General features: G+C 34.1%; 1 protein-coding gene across 2 annotated transcripts in view; it reads right to left on the bottom strand.

Moving 5' to 3' along the window:
- LOC117904432 (probable cyclic nucleotide-gated ion channel 20, chloroplastic) overlaps positions 1-15,946 on the bottom strand; it is a 90,267-nt gene extending 74,321 nt beyond the window's left edge. The window contains exons 1-3 of one of the 2 annotated variants that reach the window (XM_034817022.1): positions 15,573-15,946; positions 13,575-14,064; positions 4,494-4,685 (exon numbers count right to left, since the gene is read on the bottom strand). In XM_034817022.1, the coding sequence (XP_034672913.1) occupies positions 4,494-4,685; positions 13,575-14,064; positions 15,573-15,583 (693 nt within the window). In that variant the 5' untranslated portion in view covers positions 15,584-15,946. The remainder of the gene's footprint in view (positions 1-4,493; positions 4,686-13,574; positions 14,065-15,572) is intronic. The other variant, XM_034817021.1, reaches the window with a different exon arrangement.
- Between the last annotated feature and the right edge of the window lie 4,409 nt (positions 15,947-20,355).

The following is a 20,355-nucleotide window of genomic DNA, read 5'->3' as shown; positions in this document are numbered from 1 at the left end:
AAAGGAATTTGAGATGAAGGATTTGGATCTTCTAAGATATTTCTTGGGTATGAAAGTGGCGCATTCAAAGACTAGTATTGTAGTCACACAGAGAAAATATGCACTTGACTTGTTGAAGGAAGTAGGAATGGAATGCTAGGTTGCAAGCCTACTGAAGCTTCAATTGACCCAAACCATAAAATTGGTCTTGTCGAAGGTGGTAAAAGTGTCAATAAGGAGAGCTACCAGAGACTTGTGGGAAAGTTGATTTATTTGTCACATACCAGACTGCATATAGCCTTCTTTGTTAGTGTGGTGAGCAATTCATGCATATGCCTAAGGAGGAGCATTTAGAAGTTGTGTCAAGGTATGTGTGAGTTCCTCTGGTTGAGAAAACTACTTGAAGAATTAAGGATCAAGATTAAGGGACTAATGAAGCTCTACTGTTATAGTAAGACAACCATAAATATTGTTAACAACCCGATGCAACATGACAGAACCAAACATGTTAAGATAGATATTTTATTAAAGAAAAACTGGAAAGTGGATTAATTTACATGTCTTTTGTGTCAACTAATGAACAACTAGTAGATATCTGCACCAAAAGTCTACCCAAGAAGCATTCAAGCTACAAGTCAACAAGCTAGATTTCATTGACATTTCCAAACCAACTTGAGGGGGAGTGTAGAAAAATAGCTCAAATTATTCTTTGACTTCCAGAAATTCAAGCCAAGATTTTTTCCTAATTTAAACATAATATTTTTGGGCAGTTAAGGATAGGATCAAAATTAGGAAAATAAGGATTATTCTTTAATGTATTTCCATGTATATTATAACTGATTTCTAGGAGTTCCAGTTGTAAATTTTTTTTCTTTTTCCTATGTATTTTTTATCTATTCATATTGTAAAGTATCAGAAAAAATCTTCCTCAATAAAATCTTTTATTCAGGTTTCTCCATGGCTGCACACATTTTTGTGGTAAAAAAATAAATTAGATAAATAGTTGATGAGAGGAGGACTTGAACCCGGGACTTCCAGTTAACAATGCATATCATGCTCCAAAATGAAAAATCCAAAGTTTCTTTGTCTTCCTTAGAAATTGATTCATATCTTCCCCTCACTTTCACATGATGTTAAACTAGCATAGTTTTAGTTATTTGAGAGAAAAAGTTGTCTGTCTTAATAAGAAAATAATACAAAACATAAATATAGTTTTTAAATAACATAAAAGACTAAACAAGCACTTAATAAAATTACTACAATGACCCTTTAATACTCCACTTCGAGTTGGGGCATATTAATTTGTAACATTGAGCTTTGAAAAAAAAAAAAAATCTTCCTAAAGCTTTAACAAAAACAACTTCCAACTGATTTTGAAACTTAATGTAGTGAAGTTATCACTTTCTTGCTCATTGCTATTTCTCTGATAAAATGACAACTATTTAAAAACAACAAAGAAAAAACCAAAGAAGAGAAGAAAAGAATGAAGACATTGCCTATTGCTAGACACCTCTCTCTTTATATATTTATTAAATGCAATATAAAATTACAAAGTTACCCCTTAACTGATATAAGAGATAAATAACTTCAATATTATACTTTAACACTCCTACCCTAGACAGAGTAAAGATATTTCACAAACCTAGCTTAGAACACATGTTAGAGAGATTAATTTTCCTGAGGCTTTAGCAAATATATCTCCTAGTTGAACTTTTCACTTGATATAAAGGTCACCGTCTTCTTACTCATAATAACATCCTCATAGAATGGCAATGTGCTTCAATATGCTTAGTTCTTTAATGAAACTGGGTTTACTAGTTACATCAAATAGTAGCTTGATGATCATAGTAGTGACAATACATTGTCGTAGGCTTGTCAAGTAAGACAAAAGCTCCTGCAGAAGATTCTTGAACCATATGGGCCATAGCTCTATGTACTAGACCTTGTCACTACCCTTTGTTTCTGACTCATCCACGTGATCAATCTTCCACCAAAAAATGCACAACACTCACTAGTAGTAGAGCTCTTATCAATAGTAGAGTTTGTCCAATTATTATCTGAAAAGCTAATACAATCTAACTGTAGATGTTTTAATCTACAGAAAATCTAAACCTATTGCACCTTTTAAGTACCTCAAGATTCTGCACCTAGCCTGCTGAGTAATCTGCTTTGGAGCTTTCATAAATTGACTTATAACACTCACAAAAAAACTAAAATCAGGCCTGATATTGTCAAATAAATTAATTTTACAACAAATCACCTTGAAGTTTGACATTATTTCCGAAGCAGTTCCTGCAGGTTTAGAGCTTAACATACAAATTTCAGTGAGCAAATAATGTATATAATTCCTCCAAGGTAAATCAAGATCATCTTTCTACGAGCAACTTCAATCACAGAAAACACCACAAAACTACAAGATCCTTAGTTTGAAATTTTCCTTGTAATACTATTTTAGCTGTACAGTCGATTCCAGAATACACTGTCATCCACATAGACAGGAAGAACTATAGTACTAGCTTTTCTCTTCAATAGAATGACAACTCTGAAATACAAAAGATTAGTAAATTTTTCAACTTATCAAACCAGGGGGCATAAATTGCCTTTTTTTAGTTTGTAAACCTTGATAGAGGCCTCCCCCGAAGCAACAACCCCAGTTGGTTATTTCATATACATTTACTCCTTCAAATCTTCAGACAATAATGCATTTTTCACATCCAGCTGATATAGTTTCCTACCAAATTCACAACGAAAGATATCTAATATAAACAAAATTGAGGCACTTCACAAGAGAAAGAGTTTCAAAATCTACCCCATATTGAATGTATCCTTTGCTACTAATTTAGCCTTGAGTCTTTCAATGGTTCCATCAAGATGGTACTGTATAGCATAGATCCCACCAGCAACCAAAAGTGTCTTTAGCTTGTGGCAAATCAATAAGCTCTCACGTACCACCACTGATGAGGACACTCATCTGTTCTTTCATAGCTTACGTGCAGCCGGGGTGAAGAGAGCTTCTTGATAAGTTTCAGGGATAGAGACAGAAAAATAAAGCTAGAGTGAAGGATTCAAATGAAGAAGAGAATCTTTAACCTCAGCATATTTCAAGGTCAAGGTTACAAACAAAATTTAGCAACCTAAAACTCTTCCCTTTGCCTTCTCTAAATATCAATATCAACAAACTGCTGATCCACACTCAATTCCTCCCACAACCCTTTCAGGGATGCATGACGTTCACTTAGAGGTTTCCTGGTCTGCTTCCCCCTAAAAATATCCTTATGCAACTGATAGATCCTAGAAATATTTTTTTCTTTGGAGTATGCCTCTCTAACTGTCTTCCACATCTCTGTAACAGTTTCTAAAAACATTAAGTTAGAACTAATATATGGATCCATATTATTCCACGACCATAATATTGTCATGAAGCCATCCTCTTGCCACTCATCAGAACTCATAGATTATGGAGATGAGAATCTTCAACAAGATGTTTTGGTTTCCCCATTTCCCTAACTTACATCTTCATGGCTTTAGCCCATAGTAAATAATTAGGTCCTTTTAGTTTCACTAGAGCAACATGTATCCCAACACCTGGATTGTTGTACTACAGATGTAGGGATGCTACTTGCATCACACAGGCACAAAGAGTGACGTAACACTTGGATCAGAAACTTCATAGCATGGGTACTGTAGCATGGGAAGAAGAAAATGCAGCTAGAGTTTTGTGTAGCTAATGCTTTAGGATTGATGCTCTGACACCATGTTATTTAACAGAAAAAGTAGTCTTATTCATTAAGAAAATAATACAAAACACACACACACACACACACACACACATATATATATAAAGTCTTCAAATAATGGTAATGAGTAAACTAACCCTTACTACAGAATACTACAACTGATCCACCCTTAGCACTTCAGCATATTATCTTATTGCTAAACATAAGTTTCCTTGAAATTATACTTCCATGTTAACATTCTCTGTATTCCAGAAATCTTGAAGGATAGAGCAATTTTAACTTAGTAAAACTTCCGAATACATTAGAAGAGGACTTACTAAGCAGTCAGAACTTATAACATTTTTCTCCTCTGGTTTTCCAATGGTCAAGTTGTACAGGACATGAGGCTTTTGATGGTTGTTACTTAACATATAGAGTAACAGTTCTTCCACTTTTCCCTATTCTCCTATCCTTAAAGAGGAAACCGCGCTCTCCCTATGCATTTCATCCTTCGTCTTCTTTTGAACTTTTAATAACTTTCTTTATTTTCCAAGAAAAGAAAGCAAATTTAAGCACACTTTTGGAAGCACAGATGTTATTAAGGACTTCTAAGATATCATGTGTTATGTACTTTCCAATTCCAATAATTGAAGAATAATAATCCCAAAATACTAACAAAAATATAAATCTTGTCAAAGCCATTTTTAACATTCAAAGCTCAATTCAAGTGCAGTGCCCATAATCCTTAAAAGCCAGTCCACATGACACTTCAATATCAAGAAAGAAGCAAATCCATACCTGTTGCACAGACAGCAAGAGGAAAAATAAAGGGTCCACAAAAATTGCCAACAAGCAAGAAATGACAAAAAATCTGTTCCATTGTTGAACAACTTTAGTATGAGGGTTCATGATTCCAGGAACATATGATTGTAGAGAAGAAAAAAATCTCCTTGCCCATCCTCTAGCATCTCCATAGAAAGCAGAATGAAACTGTAGACAAACATAATAATTCGGAACCCATGAGTATGCTTTATCAAGATATGTCAAATAATCTATCAATATATATAAAAGTAAATCTTCTCATACTTGAAATGTTCATACTCATCCCCTCTATTCTAGCATCTTTCATGCATTAAAATAACTCCATTTTACTAGTACAAAGGAAAAAACATTTTTTTAATAAGAAACTATGGTTGTATTGAATTTAATTAAAATAAGAACTTGTATAAAAGAATGAAGGATGAGGTAAAATACCCGATATGTCATCCCAATCAAGAAAAACAATAGACAGGTTCATGTTTGTGTAGATTTCAGAGATCTAAACAATGCTTGTCCAAAAGATGAATTTCCCTTACCAATCATTGAGCTCATGGTCGACACAACTATTGGTCATGAAGCTTTATCCTTCATGGATGGATCATTGGGGTACAATCAAATACGGATGGCACCAAAGGACGAAGAGCTTATTGCATTTTGTACTCCAAAAGGAATTTATTGTTACAAAGTGAGGCATTTAGACTAAAGAATGCATGTGCAACATACCAGCGTGCCATGCAAAGAATCTTCGATGACATGCTCTATAAGAATGTTGAATGTTATGTTGATGATCTAGTGGTAAAGTCTAGAAAAAGAAGGGACCATCTACAAGATCTTTGTATGGTGTTTGACAGACTAAGAAGGTACCAACTCAAGATGAACCCACTTAAATGTGCTTTCAGTGTCACTTCCAGTAAGTTGATAGGGTTTGTTGTTCAACACCATGGCATTGAAGTGGACCAATCTAAAATTACCATCATTTGGGATATGCCAAAGCCAAGGAATCTACAAGAACTCAGAAGTCTTCAAGGATGTCTTGCTTTTATTCGACGGTTTATTTCAAACCTTGTAGAATGATGTCAACCCTTTAATCGACTTATGAAAAAGGATGTCCCATTTCTTTGGGATCAAGCTTGTCATAATGCCTATGAAAGCATTAAGAAAAACTTGGCTAATCCGCCAATTTTAGGTGCTCCTACTGCAAGAAAGTCATTGATATTATACATCACCACACAAGAATGCTCTCTTGGAGCATTGCTTGCACAAGAAAATGAAGAGAACAAAGAAAGAGCATTGTATTACTTTAGTCGAACTCTAATTGAGCCAAAACTAAATCTCCCCAATAGAGAAGGCTTGTCTCGCCTTAATATTCTCGATGAAATAACTAAGACATTATAGGCAAGCATACACTATACATCTAATAGCACGTGCTGATCCCATTAAATATGTGTTATCAAAGCCAGTTCTTTCAGGAAGACTGACAAGATGGGGGATGCTACTAAGTATGAAATAATCTACATCCCTTAAAAGACAATCAAAGGACAAGCACTTACAGACTTCTTAGCAGATCATCTTATTCTTACAAACTAGGAAATCTCAGATGATCTGCCTAACAAAGAGATCTTTTACATTAACGTTTTTTCCTTTGTGGATGACATTTTTTTATGGGTCAACATACTATGATGGAACTGGTGCAAGGGTTGTGTTTGTCTCACCACAAAAACAAATACTACCATATTTGTTTATTCTTAGCGAGCGATGCTCTAACAACGTCGTTAAGTATCAATCCTTGATCGTCGGACTACAAATGGCGATCAAAACGAAAATCACAAGCTTGGAAATATGTGGGGACTCTAAATTAATAATCAATCAACTTTTAACTCTGTATGAGGTTAAAAGTGATGACATAGTTCCTTACTTCCAATATGCTACCCAATTGATGAAAAAGTTCAAACAAATCTCATTAGTTCATATTCCATGAAAAGAGAACCAAATGGCAAATGCTCTTACTAATTTAGCTGCAAGTTTAACACTGCTTAAAAACGAAACAATAAACATCCCAATTTGCCATAGGTGAGTATTGTTGTCTTTATCAATTACACAATAAGAAGAGGTGACCGCTACATCAATGCTCACTATTGACATCGAAGATTGGCGACAATCGTTGATTGACTAATTAGAGTATGAGAAGTAGCTCGATGAACCAAGGCATTGAACAAATATACGACATCAAACTCCACATTTCATTTATTACAAAGAAACACTCTATAGTCGCTTATTGGATGGAGTACTTCTCCGATGCTTAGGAGAAGAAAAGGCAAATCAAACAATTGAAAAAGCTCATTTCGGGATTTGTGGGGCTTACCAGTCAAGGCCAAAGGTTCATTTTTGAATCGAAAGGATTGGTTATTATAGGTCAACTATGATTAAGGATTGCATGGAATATGCTAAGAAGTGTCAAGCATGTCAATTCCATGCAAACTTCATACACCAACCCCTTGAGTTGCTCCATCCTACAGTTGCGTCATGGCCATTTGATGCATGAGGTCTTGATGTGATTGGACCCATCACTCCTAAATCCTCCGCTGGGCATGCTTACATACTTGTGGCAACAAATTATTTTTCTAAGTGGGTGGAAGCTGTGTCATTTAAGGAAGTGAAGAAAGAAACTATGGTGAACTTTATTCGCGGCAACATCATCTATCAGTATGGGGTACCATGGTACATAATCATTGACAATGAGAAACCCTTCTACAATAAATTGATAAGCAATCTCTGTGAAAGGTTCGGCTTCAAACAACACAATTCATTAATGTAGAATGCATCGACCAATGGTCTTATAGAAGCATTTAACAATACCCTTTGCAATTATTGATAAGTCAAAGAAAGATTGGCATGAATGAGTAAGAAAAGCAATTTGGGCATACTAAAGAAAATATTGAACGCCCACACAAGCAACCCCTTACCCCTCGTTTATGGTGTAGAAATTGTATCGTCCCTTAAGCATCAAATCCCTTTGTTAAGGATTGTTATACATGAAGGACTAACTGATGAAGATGATGTCAAGTTACGTCTTTAAGAATTAGAAGCATTAGATGAAAAGTAACTTGAAGCCCAACAATGCTTAGAGTGTTATCAAGCACGCTTTTCAAGAGCTTTTAACAAAAGGGTTCGCCTTCGATCCTTTCAAAATGGTGATCTAGTTCTCGCTATTCTTAAACCCATCATCACCACACATAAGACTAGAAGCAAATTTACATCAAAATGGAATAGGCCTTATGTGGTGCAGGAAGTTTACACCAACAGTGCTTATAAGATTATCACTAAAGATAAGAATTGGTCTCATCAATGGCAAATTCTTAAAATGTTACTATACTTGAGTCACACCATGCTCAAACTGTGTATCACACACACACACACACACACACGCAAAAGGTTGAAAACTTGAAAATATGGCTTAGGCAAAAGTTAACACATGCTCGCAAGATTAAATTCATTAGTTTTGACAAAAGTTGGGGCATAAAAAAGAATTACAAATAAAATAAAATTTGAACTACGTTTGACTTGATCCCTTCTCTGTGAAGGGTAGATAGGCAACTTGGGGAAATTACCCAAGTTCAGTCCCCATCACCCACAAAAAAAAAAAAAAAAAGTGTAGTATGGACTCAATTTTAATTAAGTGTTAAAAGTTGTATACCACATAGCGTCAAGGTTACGTCTTATCTATATAGATGTTAAGTATAGTTTCAATTTTAATTAAATGTTAAAGTTTTAACATCACTATACACCCAAGTCAAGCCAATTCGCATGAGTGAAGACCTAACACTTGAGTCGCATCAAGTGTCAAAAGTACAACACCGCATAGCATCAAAGTTATGACTTGTCTACATAAGTATTAAGTGTAATTCCAATTTTAATTAAATATTAAAGTTTGAACATCACTATGCACCCAAGTTAAGCCAATTCATGAATGAAGACCTTAACACTTAAGCCGTATCAAGTATCGAAAGTACAATACCTCATAGCATCAAGGTTATAGCTTATCTACATACATGTTAAATGTAATTCCAATTTCAATTAAATGTTAAAGTTTGAACATCACTATGCATCCAAGTCAAGTCAATTTGCATGAGTAACGGCTTTAGCACTTAGTCGTATTAAATACTGAAAATACATCACCGCGTAGAGTCAAGGTTATAACTTGTCTACATAAATGTCAAGTGTAGTTCCAATTTTAATTAAATATTAAAGTTTGAACATCAATATGCACCCAAGTCAAGTCAAATCGCATGAGTGAGGACCTTAGCACTTAAGCCACATCGAGTGTCGAAAGTACAACACCGCATAGCATCAAGGTTACTGCTTACCTACATATGTGTTAACTGTAGTTCCAATTTCAATTAAATGTTAAAGTTTGAACATCACTATGCATCCAAGTCAAGTCAATTCGCATGAGTGACGACTTTAGCACTTGAGTCATATTAAATGCTAAAAATACATCACCTCATAGCGTCAAAGCTATGACTCATTTCGAAAGGTATTAAATGTAATTTCAGTTTTAATTAAATGTTAAAACTTGAATATCACTATGCATTCAAATCAAACCAATTCGCATGAGTGAAGACTTTAGCACATAAATATTGAAAATACAACATCACTTTGCATCAGGGCTACAACTTGATTACATGAGGGTCAAACTTTAAATATTTATATTTTTTTAATATTTAAGTTTATTAAAAATTCCTCTTCAAGTGTTAAGGTAATTTTTGAAAAAAAAATTACCTAAAAACAAATTTGTCTCTACAAGTGATGGAGATCAACACATGTTTGGGGGAGGCAAGCTTATTGCTTCTTTCAAAAAATAATAAAAGAGCATATGTATATATAAAGACGCGTGAATGTTTGTGATCCACTAGAGAATATATATACACAAACATCCACTAATGAATATATGAGAATATATATATCAAGGCACCCCTCATAATTTGCATGACAAGATGTCACAGTCACAGGCTCCATGACCTATACAAAAAGGCTCCATGCTCTCCATTGCAACAAATTACAAGGTATGCATCCCATGAATTCTCATGAATTCTTCACACGAGAACACTAAGGCCCTCTCCATTCCTATGCTCTCCATTGCACAAGAGCTATAAGGCATGCACCACCATGAATTCTCCCCTATGGCGTGCCATACTTGCTAACGTGCTCAATGTCACCTGTGCCCCAAGAATTTTATATATGTAGATTAAAAAAATGACTAAGTAAGACTTACAAGTTGGAAAATTGTCCAAGGATGAAAGAGTTCCTCGAATTGGTTTGAAGATTGTCCACAAGACTCACCCCATACATGTGACAATGCATGTACGTGTTGTGTCTTGAAGTGAGGGCATTTGTAAACATCAAATATATATATATATATATATAGATATAGATATAGATATAGTGGATTAAATTACCACTAAATTTGGTCTTCAAAATTGTAATTTCATGGTTCAACAAATTTCAGCTCAACTGGACACATGACATGCAACTCAAAAGGTAACTCGTGGCACAATTTTGGAAGACTATGAAATTAGGTCTTCAAATCAAAAGATAATTAAAAAAAAAAAAAAAAAAAAGATATTCTCTTATTGAGAAGTTTCCTAAAAAAATGGGAAACTAACCTCCAACTAAATAATAATAATAATAATAATAATAATAAATAAATATATATATATATATATATATTAACTTGTTGATAAAACCTCGGGAAAGAGAAAAGTTGCTAAAATCAAGGAACCAAATCCCTTGAATTGAGCAACTAAATATAGGGAATTCAAAATTCAATTTCCTATCTTCAACTATAAATAGAGGTGACTTCCTCCAAGAAAGGGAGATCAGCAAAAACGGCAAATCAGAAAAATGAGATAAAAAAAAAAGTGGATAAGAAAAAAAAAAACAAAATCAGAAAAATCGGGATTAGGAAAAACGAGATCCGCAAAACGACTTCAAACGGGTAAAGAGGCTTCAAAAGAAAGAAAAGGCATCATAAAATATCCCTACAAATTTAATAAATGGTAGAAGTGCTACACACATGCTCTTCGTCATTCAAAAAATTCATTCAGGAAAAAAGCCACTTTGGGCCATCGATTGATCTTCAAATCCAAGAAAACACTTTCGTCATCATTTTTCGAATTGTGATAAAAAAGAAAGAATCAGAGGGAAAATATTCTTTTGTAAAGAATATTATATCTGAGTTTGTACCCCACAATTATTAATTTAAATACAAATTTTTGTTCACATGATTTTTCCTATTGTTTTGCTAATTTTGCAAGACTTTTACAAAATTTGTGCATACAACACTATAAGTAGTTCATGTAGAATAATCACTAAGATTCATTAACTCCCAAAGATCAAGACACGTGGACAAATTTCATAAGGTATTGTATGGACTAAAACTATCACCCAAGGTCTCATTTGAGAAACTCATATTAGCTTTATTGAATTAGGTTTCACAAATTCTCACTAAAACGCTTCACTTTTCATCTTCAAATCCAATAAGCAACTAATACTAGCGCTAATCCATGTTAATGATATCTTATTGACAGGAAACAATAAAAAGTATAATCAAAGCTTGTCAATTGTCACTCCCTCCACAAGGCATTTGCACTTAAAAGCCTAGTTGAGCTTCAGCATTTCCTAGGGATTGAAGCATTCCAAAACTCAATAGATCTACACCTTTCCAAATCCAAATACATCATTGACCTTCTCAAGAAAACCGAAATGGATGGCTCAAAAGGAAAATCAACACTGGCTAGCAAAACTGCCAAATTATCCAATACTGATGGTGAAACTTTTCAAGAAACTACTCTTTACAGAAGCACCATAGGAACTCTCCAATACCTCACCTGCACAAGACCTAAGATAGTATTTATTATCAACAAACTCAATCAATCATTCAACAGCCTACCATCATTCACTGGGATTAGGCAAAAAGGTTCTAATATACATAAAGGAAACACTTAGACACAGCATAAACCTTAAGCTTGCTAGCTCGCTAACTCTTGCAGCTAACATGGATGCTGACAGGACCAGAAACATGGATAACAGAAGGTCTACAGGGGGATAATGTGTATTTTTTGGCAACAAACTAGTGTTGTGGAGCTTCAAGAAGCAAAAAGTGGTGGCATGCCTCAGCACATTGTATGGATACAGAGCTCTTGCTCATACAGCTACAGAATTAAAATAGATTCAATCCTTACTGCAAGAATTACTAGTCAAACTTCCATCAACACCAGTTATTTGGTAGGACACCATTAAAGCCACCTCATTTGCAGCAAACCCCATTTTCACACAAGAAGAAAACACATAGAAAGTGAACAGAAAGTGATGTTCACTTCCCAGAGATAAAGTTCTCCAAAAAGACCTAGAAGTCAGGTATGTGCCTGCAACTGAAAAAACAGTCAACACAACGACTAAGGCTCTTTCAATACTGAAGTTCATTGTTACAAGACAAGCCGAAAGTACACAAGTTCCTATTTTGCTTGAAGGAGTGTGTAATGGACTAAAAATATGATCACGAACTGCAGCTTATCTCTAAGAATCGTAGTTTATCTCCAAGAGTTATACAACACTAGGAAACGTAGCCAGTTATCTAGTCTATATAAAGATTAGTACTTATCTGCAAGAATTGTACACATCCATTCCTTTATTTGTTTAACCAAATTGTACTGATATCAATAGTAATAAAAGGGTCATTCCTCAATATTAAATTGAAGAAAATGTTTACACACTTATGTTCTCTAGGTTTTCACTCACAGCAGCTCCTTCAACAGACCTCTTCCTCTCTACTTCTCTCCAATTTCAATTTCGACTTCAACCCTTCCTCAAACCATAACTCTCTGAAATATTAATCATTTACTCTCTTTTAAACTTGATTGATCCGCCCATCTTTACATAAACACTTACAATTACAGTGACAAATAGGCACCCTTTTAAATTAGAAAAAAAAAAAAAAACACATGTTACTTGATACATACACATTCCTTTCCGTGAACTTGAATGCTCTCATCCATTAATAAGTGACAGATAACTGTGGCCCTTCTGTTGAACAAGGTGGTCCCCCTCGAGATCCTTGTGCAAAAAGTTTCCTTTATGATCCACATCTCAAAAGTAACAGTCCAAAGGAAGCCTTTCGATAGCTGATTTATATGTTTTTTTGGTTCTCTTTAGTATGGTATTACAGCACATGAACTGCCGCAGTTACAGTAGTCTTGGAGTAATCCACTGAAAAATGGACAGCTCAATCTCTAATAAAAATCATCTCAGCTTTCCAAACATCCATAAGGTATATTAACCTTTTGCATTATTACATAGTGCTGTGCATGCACATGCAGTAAGTGTGACATCAATATTTGGACTCTATCAAAAGATAAGATGATCATTCAAAAAACAAGCATTCAAGCATATAACAGAAATTTAAAATTTCATTCCAAATATAGGCTGTCCAGAACTCCCTTTTACAACAACAGTAGCTTTATCATCATTGCAAGGATCATTAGCTTGACCATGTTATGGTAATGTCAGCTCCACAAGATACTCTTCAATTGGCAACCTACGTAAATAGGAAACGCTAGGGCACTAATTTGCATCACATGTCAAATGTTTCGGCCATAAAGTTCAATAAAGTGAAAATCGACATTCTCTGGATCAATCCATACATGCCATCATATTCTCAAGATGTTCTATGAGATATTACAAGTGCAATAATTAATTATTAATGCATATACTTTATAGAGTAACGCAATATAAACTAAATCAAAGGACTTAAAATTCATTTAGCGAGGAAGCCATAATTTGGAGCATTGATATTCAATTTGGCTCATATTTTACTTGCATTCAGTGGAAGCCAAATGAGCAAATATAATTAAATTTCCATCATGAAACTTACACAACATGATACCTATCCAGATTGAAGATTCGACATTCAATGCAACTAAGAATCTGAAATTCTTTTAGCGTAAAAAGAAGGTGACATGAAAATATAGCATAGGCAGCCAGAAGCTTAGGAAAGAAAGAAACCTTTGAGTTCCTTTGCTGTCTAGAGTCAATGAAATGTGTTGGGCATATTGTGCAGTAAGGATCATTACATACTCCCAACTGTCCAGATCTCAGAAGATGTTCATTTTTTCCAGCATAGTTGTTATGGGGCTGATTATTCCATTCCATTCCATTAAATGAAGGAAATTTTTCTGCCCTTGGCTCTGCCTTTCTGTGGCCCCGTACACCAGGAGTAGGTGGAAATAAGCCCTCAGATTTTAACAGTGGGCCACTCATTGGTATGAACGGAGTTTTCTTTTCATTCCTCAAGGGACCAGTATGACTTACAAGGCTGCTTTCAGTTTGATAGGACTCCATGGAGTTCATAGGAATGGAAATGGATGCACTCCGATTTCTAGAGGTAAGTCTATGCGAGTGAGAAACCCTAGGTTCATCCAAATATTGTGAATGAGCCTCTGAAAGCATTGGCGTCTCATCTTTTTCAAGATCACTCATTTCTAATACTTTTGACCTACAAAACAAAAATAAAAATATAACAATCTACAAGCACAAATGCATATGAGAAGTACTTGAAAGCTTAATAAAATAAGAAAATTAAGAAAAAATTCAAGCTCATAAATTAGTTACAAGTCCAGATAAGTTAAGCATTGTAAAGCCTACATCATTCACGCTACCATTCTTCTTAAAATTGTTGCTAATACTACAGAACACTTGCCTTAAGGCAAGGAAAGTCCATTCTATAAAAGCAAGCGTAGCATGTGTACAGATCAAAACCCATAATTCAAGTTGAAAAATGGAAATAGAAACCTATTTACAAGGACATAATGAGACAAAAGATACAAATTGAAGAAAGAAAACAAGGAAAAGTCAATGTTTCGTGAAAGGGGAAAAAGAACAAAAAGACTGTTTTCCATACTACTGAATGACGCTAGAAAGCAGAGACCCAGACATGGAAATCCACAAGTTCTTTTTCTTTGCTCTGAAATTTGTTTGGAATAAGTGCATGCTGAGCTGACAGAAAGTTCACATTTCATAATGCTTCAAAAGCAATTATAACATCTATATATATCAACCCCATAATTCACAATACTTAAAAGCAATTACAATATAAACAGAGACCAAACCAATAATTCACCACACTTTTTACCAGCAATTAAAATTGGGATACGAATCAAACCCATAATTCACTATGCTTTAGAAGCAATTATCATGGATGTATAAATCAACCCCATAATCAAAATGGGTTTGATTTTACTACTGCTCCCGTTCAGAAGGAAAAAGAAAAAGAGACACAAGTATCTGAAAAATGAAACCCCTAATTCAGACAAAAAAAAAAAAACATATAGACACAAGCAAAGTCCACATTTTAGAAGCAATAATAATATATATAGAGATCAAATCCATAATTTTGCAATCAACTATAATGCATATAAGATCTAATCCAGAATTCACTGTGCTTCAGAAGCATTAAGGCATATACAGACCAAACCCATAATTCAGGTTGAAAATAGAATAGGTTAGATTTTACTATAAACTGATAGGAGAAAAATGATGAAAAACTAACACGCAAAAGTTGGAAAGCATCATTTGTAGAAGAATGGAACAAACTATCTAAACATAAGCAAACTCCATGCTCTAAAAGCAATTATAATGTATATAGAGATCAAACCCATAATTCACTTTACTTCAAAAGCAATTATAGAGCGTACACAGACAAAATTCATAATCAAGAACCATAATTCAACTAAAAAAAACACCTGGAAATGGGTTGATTTTAGTATAAAATCAGAAGAGAGGAAGAAAGAAAGAAGCTGAAAATTGAAGGAGGAAAACATGCAGCCTAGAAAAGCATGAATTCAGACATGGAGACCACAGGACCTAAGCTCTTCTTCTTCTCTGCTGTGAAATTTGCTAAGAAGAAGAAATACGTAATGGGTCCATAGCTCTCAAAATGAATGTAGAGATCAAACCCATAATTCAAGTTGAAAAAAAGAAAAAAAGAAAAAACTGGTAGCAAACCTGTTGTCCATCGAAGTGAATGCAGGCTGCAAAAGCAGCAGCAACCCAGAGATGGAAGTCCCACTGAATAAGCTCTGCTTCTTCTTCTGACGGGGCTTTCAAATTGTTGAGAAGAAGAAGAAGAAGATGAAGACGACGATGATGAAGTGTGAAGTGGGGTGAAGAGCGAAAATGATGAGAAAAGAAAGAGAATAATTTGTTAAAGAAGAGGGGAAAAGGATTTTATCTAGTGTTAGGAGGCTCTTGCTTGGAAGCTTACCCAGCGGGCCGATGACTACAACACTGCATTACCATTCAATATCGTTTACTTTTAGTCTTTCTTTCTTGTCATCTCATTTATCAATTCAATTCCCCCCTCCTTTCCTGGTCACTGCTCTCCTGCTTCGCCTCCTTCCACCGTAAGCTACCAAAATAAATAAATAAATTTTACCTTCATTCCACCTTTTAACCTTCCTCGGCAGTGTCTGATTGGATGCTTAAAAAAATTTAAAAAATTTAAAAAAAAAATTCTTGGCTATTACCACTCTTTTCATCTCCAACTTTCTCGAGTGAGCTGGTTGCATTACCATTAAAGACCTTTTAATTAATTTCATATTTAGTAAAGATTGTAACCACCACTTTTTGTACATATATTTTTTTTAAAAAATAAAATAAATAAATATTAAAATTATATAAAGTTCCCTTTTTCTTCCTCTTCTCCGCCAAAGCCCACTTCTCTCTCATCCTCGTCTCCCCACTTGAATTTTGAAAAATAAAAATAAATACGTAAATATTAAAATAATCGTAATACTTTTTTATACAAGTCTACCAACAGCTGGCTTACTAAGAGAAAATGGACAATTATTATCATTTTAACAAAGAAAATTCACTGCCACGTAGGCTCTGTCGACGTCATAGACTCATAATTTTTTAATGGTACAGATAAAATTGAAGTGGTCAAGGGTTGGCACCGTGTTAAACAAGCCCTTTCTTTGGCTTTTCTTCATTGACTCGCCTCGACTTTCATTGCCGGAATGAAACTGCCATTCAATTGTTCATTTTAAAATAATTTTCAAATAGTAGATGGAGATTCAAATGTACATGCAGTTTGCAATCAAAGTAATATTTTTTATTAAAAATAAATAAATTTAATTTTAATTTGTATTAAAAATATTGATCAAAGTAATACGTCTACACCATGTTAACTTTGACTTTGTTATAATTGAGGTGACAAAAAGATTAGATTAATTGATTTGAGTTATAAGATTTTATTACCATGGTCTACACCATGCGTCTATAAGATTTTATTTTTCGAAAAAAAATTATTTTTCCACCAAACTCTGTGAAATTGTCTTTCGAAAAGAAGGTAATTGTGATTGATTTGAGTCATTCACGCAAACGAGTCATTTACTTGTTGAGTTGGGGGTGAGGAAATTAAGAAGCAATATGAAGGAGTCATATTTTGACTCGTTGAGTTGGGTTATAGTAATATTTATTTATAATGAATAAGCTGAATCAATTTTTTTTTCTTTTCCCTCCATGCAAGTTTTTTATTGGCAATTGAAGAAGACTATTTTTGTCATTCTGCGTTATTTTATTACTTTATGGTATTAGGATATATGTCATTCTGCGTTATTAAATTTTATTATTATTTTAATAATTAAAAATTTATTAAATTACAAGTATAAGTACAATGTTGTATAATAAAAAGAGAGGATATATATTGTTAGAGTTTAAATGTTTTTTTAAATTCACCTCCGCATGTGGATTAAGTAAAAGTGAGATGAATAAGTAGATAAGATTTCATGAAATTCAAAATTTGTTATTAGATTAAATTACTTAAAAATATATCTTCTATTTTCTCCTGATTAAGTTCCTCTTGTTGCCAATCTACACCTAAAATTTGGTGGGTAGAGTAGTAAGAAACTATAATAGTTTCTTTAAAGAAGGAAGTTGCCAACTAATTTAAGCTACAAAAATCTTCCACAGACATTTATAGTTTCTTTCAAGACTACCTCTAGTTTCTTTTAAGACTACCTCTACCATCCTTGAATTACAAATCCTCTTATTATATAATCAAATGACATGCTCTAGCCCACAAAGAACATATGTCAAATTCCATGAAAGGAATTATTAGGGGTCCATAGATTTCCTGATCACACATTCTTAAGACCTAAGGGAACATATTATCTCAAAGTTCATGAGATATCATGGTGTTTTTATTAGAAATACTTGTTACCACCGACTTCTATTAACAATGACCCAATCCATAGAGGATATTTGATCAACTTACGATCTCACCTGTGGGTTAAAGTCATTGTTGACTTCAACACAAACTCAATATTCTCTCAAGGTTGAGAGATAATACAATGTGGCAGCTTAGTTAAGTCCTGACTACCTAATAACCTCATACCAGACTCACTATAGGTCCTATCCAATGTATAACCATACACACTAGCACACCCCACCATAGGAATCCTATCCCAATGATCAAGACTAGTCATTTCTCCAATTAGGAGGTGTTGCACTACAACCTCAAATGGATTGTCTAAGTTCATAACTAGCTTTGAACAAATCATCTACTTACAAGGAACCCATAACTTAGATCTTCTTTGTAACTCCTAATGCACCCAATTCATGTAGAATGCAAGAGATGCTAAGCCAAAGTGCTTATAGAGTACAATGCATGTAATAAAGAGATTGTCCCTAATCAAAATTAGTTTTCTACTCGGTTCTAGATGAAAATCTAGAAGAGGCACGATATATTCTTAGGTTTAAAGGCCTTGGGGATTGCATGAATAGCAAAATTACACTATGTCATGCATATAATCAAGTATTATTTGAGAATGAGGGAGTATGTGTTTATGTTCCAGAGTGTTAAGATAGTACAGAGGGATAACATGATGACTAACAAAATACCTTATGTGGAGAACTTGACAGATCTATTCACCAAGACATTAATGGGGAAAGTCTTGGTTGGTCATAGGGATAACGTAGGTTTCATATGAGTATATAACATGCTTTGATAACATTATGCTTTGAGGGCTAGTGAGAGAATGTTAGGATAAAGCTCTTAAAAGCTTAACATAATGTAACAAATTTGAAATTCATTATTTATTTTACGATATTCTACATTCACTTTTATCTATCCTTATTTCGTCCATTATACTTTTGAGCATTTTTGCTTAGCATCTCTTACAACGTACATGACTTAGGTGCATTAGGAGTTGAATGGATGATCTGAGTCATGAGTTCTTCGTAAGTAGATTACTTACTCACAATCAGCTCAAGGAATTAGAGGGATAGCTAGGCTTGGCAATCAGGATGAGTTTTTCGTGGTGAGTGCACTAGTATGTATAGTTACACATTGGACAAGACCTACAGTGAATCATGATGTAAAGTTATTAAGTAGTCACGACTTCACTAAACTGTTTCATTATGTTGTCTCTCAATTTTGAGAGAATATTGAATTTGTACCTAAGTTAGCAAAGACTTTAACCTATGGGTGAGATCCTAAAGTGATCATATTTTCCCTATGAATTGGGTCACTAATTAGAGCAATAAATTGTGCTCTAATGGCACATATAGGAATGAATTATGAAAATCTAAAGGCTCAATTCACCCAACTTAACTTGAATTGTTACTAAGACCCCAACCTTGGATTTAACATCTATCATGAGCTAAATCTCAAGTTTTAAGGATGGAAAGAAACCAAGTTGGAGAAGTCATTTTCAATCATGGTAGAAGATAGACTAGATATGCTTAGAACGAGCTCTAAGAGTGTGAAACATGAGGAAAATTTCGATAAATGAAAGTGGATCAATGACCGAACTTCTCTATTGTACCAAAATACTTAGCCTTTTTTACGTAGCAACTTTGGTCAAGAAAAACTAGAGAAAGAGTCACTACAACTTTTGTAGTACTCTGGGTATCGTCCTCAAGGACTAGCTTATGGAAATTGTTAATACTAGAATAAATGAATTGCTTTTGTTTAAATCCTAAAATGAAAAACAATACGTGAATAATGTGAAACTAAGTAAAAGAAATTAAATTAATAACAAAATGAATATTGATTTTAAATTTGATTGATTCAAGTTGGGGGTTTTCCACAATCCAACCTAGGGTACAGAAATTAGAGAAAACAAAGGCCTTTTAAAATATGATCTTAGGGTTTTGGGATCCTTGGCTGTTCATGATCAAGTTGAGTTCTACAACTCAAAATTGCATCCGAAACCTAATTTTTTCTTTTTAAAATAAATTCCTAAAATCATCAAATCAATGAGATTAATTACTAGTTTAAGATTTGACTTTTTAACCCTTCCTACTCCTTATAACTTTGTTTTGGGGCAAATAACGATAGGGAAGATGAGGATAACTAATGATCAAGAATTACCAAGAATCACTAGTATCGGGTAATAACCTACTGTATCATTCCCTAAACTAACTCACAAGGATAGGATAAAAAAAATGATAAATTGTCTCCCAACCAATAATAAATCTCATTGTTGTAATAATTTACCCATTATCCCTATAGGTTTCCTAGCCCTTAGGTTTTCATGCTTCCAGCCCCAAGTTGGCTCTTAGCCTCTCATGGGAGTGATGTCACATTCACAATCCATAATAGGGTGAAAATCCATAATTTGAATAAAAAAAAACCTAAAACAATATATTTAATAAAGAAAGAAAAGAAAACAAACCAAAGCTCTCGTCTTCTTCCACCTTCAATGTCAAACTCTCCAAAAAAGATCTCAAATCCCTAAAACCTAGAACTAAGAGAGTTTATATAATATCATCAATTACCTAA

This window comes from Vitis riparia, chromosome 17, assembly GCF_004353265.1.
Source record: "Vitis riparia cultivar Riparia Gloire de Montpellier isolate 1030 chromosome 17, EGFV_Vit.rip_1.0, whole genome shotgun sequence".
Taxonomy (NCBI): domain Eukaryota; kingdom Viridiplantae; phylum Streptophyta; class Magnoliopsida; order Vitales; family Vitaceae; genus Vitis; species Vitis riparia.
This window is presented reverse-complemented; position numbering and strand designations above follow the sequence as displayed.